At 41.2% G+C, this 4291-nt stretch overlaps 1 protein-coding gene across 1 annotated transcript; it reads left to right on the forward strand.

Annotated features, from left to right (window-relative positions):
* Window positions 1-1273: 1273 nt before the first annotated feature.
* On the forward strand, window positions 1274-3217 carry LOC126371520 (homeobox protein SIX6-like). Its single transcript, XM_050016841.1, has one exon. The coding sequence runs from the start codon at window positions 1288-1290 to the stop codon at window positions 2104-2106; it is 819 nt and encodes a 272-aa protein (XP_049872798.1). The 5' UTR covers window positions 1274-1287; the 3' UTR covers window positions 2107-3217.
* The last annotated feature ends 1074 nt before the right edge of the window (window positions 3218-4291 follow it).

Below are 4291 nucleotides of genomic sequence, written 5' to 3' on the forward strand. Positions count from 1 at the left end.
AATGAGATGCTCTATCACACACTCGGCACAAGGTATGTTCAGTTGTTGTGATCAGACAAGTTCATACGTTTCAGTACAATTAGTATTTATTTTAGATATTTTTATTTTAAAATACCTAATCACAAAAAAATAAAATTACCATAAAATAAAATAAACAGGTGGGTACCTACTTAAAAAATAAATACCTATAGTTAATTATTTTATGACCATAAATGTATTTCGTTGTGAATACGTAATCCTAGCGATTATACCGAGCAACTCGAGCTGGGGGGTTGGGCTGTGACCCCCGGACCCCCTACAGCCCCCGGGGGGTAGCGTTACAGCCGGGGTGTGGTTTGCCGTTCAATAACTTAATACTCTGGAAAGGCTTTCACGCTGAAATCTCGCTGAAGTGTAGCGCGCGGAATCTGCTTTGATATTTGCGATTATATTTTTGACTTTTATTTATATATATTTTGTTAGGGATGAATTTGTAGTGCGGGAGACGCGTTAGATGTCGTGGAATTATTCAAATGGGTTCAACTATAGTAGTGTTGATTTTATATTAGAGGTAAAGACACATTTTTAAGAAAAAACGTTTTTTTAATCAGTTCTAGAGTTTAGTTTAGGTAAGGTTTGGTGACACGTTACAAATGAGTTAAATACCTACCTAAGTATTTATATGTACCTATTTTTTAACTCATGGTTATCTGTTATGATAGAAAAACAGCAAGGAATAGGAGAGAGAAAGCATATTATCAATTTTTTCTTTACCTACCTATGTAAATTAGCAGTGTACGTAACAACTACAAAATATAATTTGTGTACTTATGGAACTAAAAAATAAATAAAAAAAAATGTATTAAGGGTAAGATTTTAAATATATGGGTCAGAAGTTTGTTTCTTTATTCAGATAGGGAAATGTGAAACTGATGAGATATTGACCCACCGTGTAGCATCGTGCAAATACAGGCGTGTAATCCACCCGGATGATATGTGGAGGCTATTAATTGCAGGTTTGTAGGGAATCGATAGACGGGAGTGGGGGGTGGTCCCGTGGAGGGGGGCGGTGTATCATGGCGGCGCGGGGGCGGGTGGGCGCGGCGCGGGGGCGCTCGTTAACCGCGGCCGTCGGATACGCGGCCGAGCCCGCTGTAAGCTATCCGGCCCCCGGCGGCCGCGCGCCGATTGGCCGGCGCCGCGCGCGCACAGTAACCGATAGCCAATCGCGCGCGCGGCGCGGCGCCGCCCCCGGCGCTCCGGCCGCGGCGGCTCACATCGCGCGCGACTCCGCGCACACTCGCACCGATGCGCGGCTCCTGGGACGAGTCCACGACGGCGGCGCTGCACGCGCGCATCCTGGAGGCGCACCGCGGGCCTGCGGCCGACCGCGCCGCCGAGCCTGCGCCCTGCGCCGACCCGCCGGCCGCAGCCACGCTGGCGCTCGAGCTGGCCGCGCCAACGCCGCTGCTGCCGCTGCCCACGCTCTCCTTCAGCGCGGCGCAGGTGGCCACCGTGTGCGAAACCCTTGAGGAGAGCGGCGACGTGGAGCGGCTGGCACGCTTCCTGTGGTCGCTGCCGGTGGCGCACCCCAACGTGGCCGAGCTGGAGCGCTGCGAGGCCGTGCTCCGTGCGCGGGCCGTCGTCGCCTTCCACGCCGGCCGCCACCGCGAGCTTTACTCCATCCTTGAGCGACATCGCTTCCAGCGCTCCAGCCACGCCAAGCTGCAAGCGCTGTGGCTGGAGGCGCACTACCAGGAGGCGGAGAGACTGCGTGGCCGCCCGCTCGGCCCGGTCGACAAGTACCGCGTACGCAAGAAGTTCCCGCTGCCGCGCACGATATGGGACGGGGAACAGAAGACGCACTGCTTCAAGGAGCGCACGCGGTCGCTACTACGCGAGTGGTACCTGCAGGACCCGTACCCCAACCCGACCAAGAAGCGCGAGCTGGCGGCGGCCACGGGGCTGACACCCACGCAGGTGGGGAACTGGTTCAAGAACCGGCGGCAGCGGGACCGCGCCGCCGCCGCCAAGAACCGCTCGGCGCTGCTGGGCCGCGGGTTCGCCTCCTCCTCCACCTACGACGAGGACTCGGCCGACTCCGAAATCAACGTCGACGAGGAGTAACAGACACAGTGACACGTGATACAGTTCCGTGGATGTGGACGAACGTTGCAATATAGACACGTATCCTAGTTAGAGTCACAAAGTCCGTGATGTGATGTTAAGCTATCGTAAACCAGTTTATTAGGATGTAATTCTGTCGTTGAAAGTGTAAAGCGAGTGCTTGAAGCGGTCTTCTGCGTATCAGTATCAGGTATGTACTATTGTAGTGAAAGTTCAATTACTGTTGCCTTTTGATATAAACTTGTACATTTGACAGACGCGCGATGTTCTGATAGAGACGCTTCGCAGAGAAGGTTCACAGGGTTATTTTGAATTTTATCTCGAGTGTTATGTTATACTCTCGCCCTATTGGGGTTTATTTAATGTTAGTTTATTTATTTCATTTCGCGTCTATATTTAGTTTGTGTATAGGTCAAATATTAGGTTTACTCGATGGCTTTCCGCGAGAAGCATTTACTTACCTATTAAATCATATATCGAGCTATTTTACCAGTAAATATTAAATTTTATTTATCTTGTCAAGTGTTAGTTTTATGTTATAGTGATTACGATCTTGTAGATAGTTATATGAAGGTTTGTACCTGACCACGTTTACACGATCACTTGCCAGCTCTGTTAGTGATACTTACTTTGTCTCGCTGTGAGGCATAATACTTTTATTATTATAAATTATTTATTTTGTACAACCGTTTTTGAAAAATTAAAGATATTTAAAATGCCGTGATAAGCAAAGGATTAATTATTTTCTTTATTTAAGAATACATAAACAGCTCTACTTTTATCAAATAGGCCTATTTGTATTAATATTACAAACTTAAACAACCCAGTAGTTATTATTTTGCTTTTTAATAGTGTTTATAAAGTTTATATCTATACGCTTTGTTAAACTCACGCAATTTACAATCATAAAATCAGTATTAGGTGATCATATGGGTACCTACCTACATTGTTTTTACTATTAATGATTTTACTCTAATTAGTTTGTCAATTCGACTTCAAAATAGTAGGTGGTACCCGCTATACAGCTGTATTTGTAAATATGTAGGTATATTACCTACCAAAGAATATAAAAAAAAACTAGGGACTTATTTTACATGTTAAATATATATATATATATTTATATATATATATATATATATATATATATATATATATATATATATATATATATATATATATATATATATATATATATATATATATATATATATATGACATGTAGAGTGAATAAGGTATTTTAACTTTATTGTAGAGCTCAAAAATCAAATTTATTACAAATATTTTGAGCAGTTCATAAAAAAATATTACAACAATAAAATTTACATAAAAACATTAAATAAAAAAATAGGTTTTGTTCAGGATTTTACGAGGTTAAAATTAATGATGAAGGATTTGTAAAGGGAGGTTAAAAACATCTAAGCAATTCATCTAAATATCAAATATAATATTTAAAGTTTACGTATGTAAAAAAATATGTGCAACATTGAGTTTTTAGATGAATTGCTTCAGTGTGGCCTTTTTATTCCCCCTGTTCAAATTCATTATTATTTTTTCCCCCTTGACTTACAAATTCATTATTTATCTATATTAGAGGTACATTTTTATTTATAGGTTAGAAAATGTTAACTAGAACATTCGTGCTTTATCGCGGTATTTTCAATGTCTCAATTTTTATAAATAAAAAAAAGCCAGTAAAATGACGCTGTAAAGATAGGGATATATTTCTTTTGTAGAGTGTGACCTCAGAGCCTGGGGTCTAATCCTGTGCATCATGATGATGAATGATGGGCGTGATTTGAACATTATGGGGGTAGTTTGTTGAAATTCATTAACTACTTTTTACATTGCCTAATATGTTTTACCGTCGTATCATGGTTATGACATTTATTTAAAAAATATAATAATATTGACTGAATAATAATTACAGGATGATAATAAAAAAATATGAACCCGTGTTGAACATTTTTTTGACGCGGAATAAATGAATATTTAATTTAATTTTTTCAGTTTTATAACTCCTAAGGATTGTGGCCGATGTATACTTATTATATTTTGGCTTGACAAAACCGTTTCAAGTGTCGTGGTTGTGAATTTAAAATTTTAGATTTTTTTACTATACACAATCAAATTCCTATAAAATTACAACTTTACAGCAGTTATAAATGCAATGCGTTGTTGAAATCAT

The sequence above is a fragment of the Pectinophora gossypiella genome, chromosome 12, assembly GCF_024362695.1.
Source record: "Pectinophora gossypiella chromosome 12, ilPecGoss1.1, whole genome shotgun sequence".
In the NCBI taxonomy this organism is placed as follows: domain Eukaryota; kingdom Metazoa; phylum Arthropoda; class Insecta; order Lepidoptera; family Gelechiidae; genus Pectinophora; species Pectinophora gossypiella.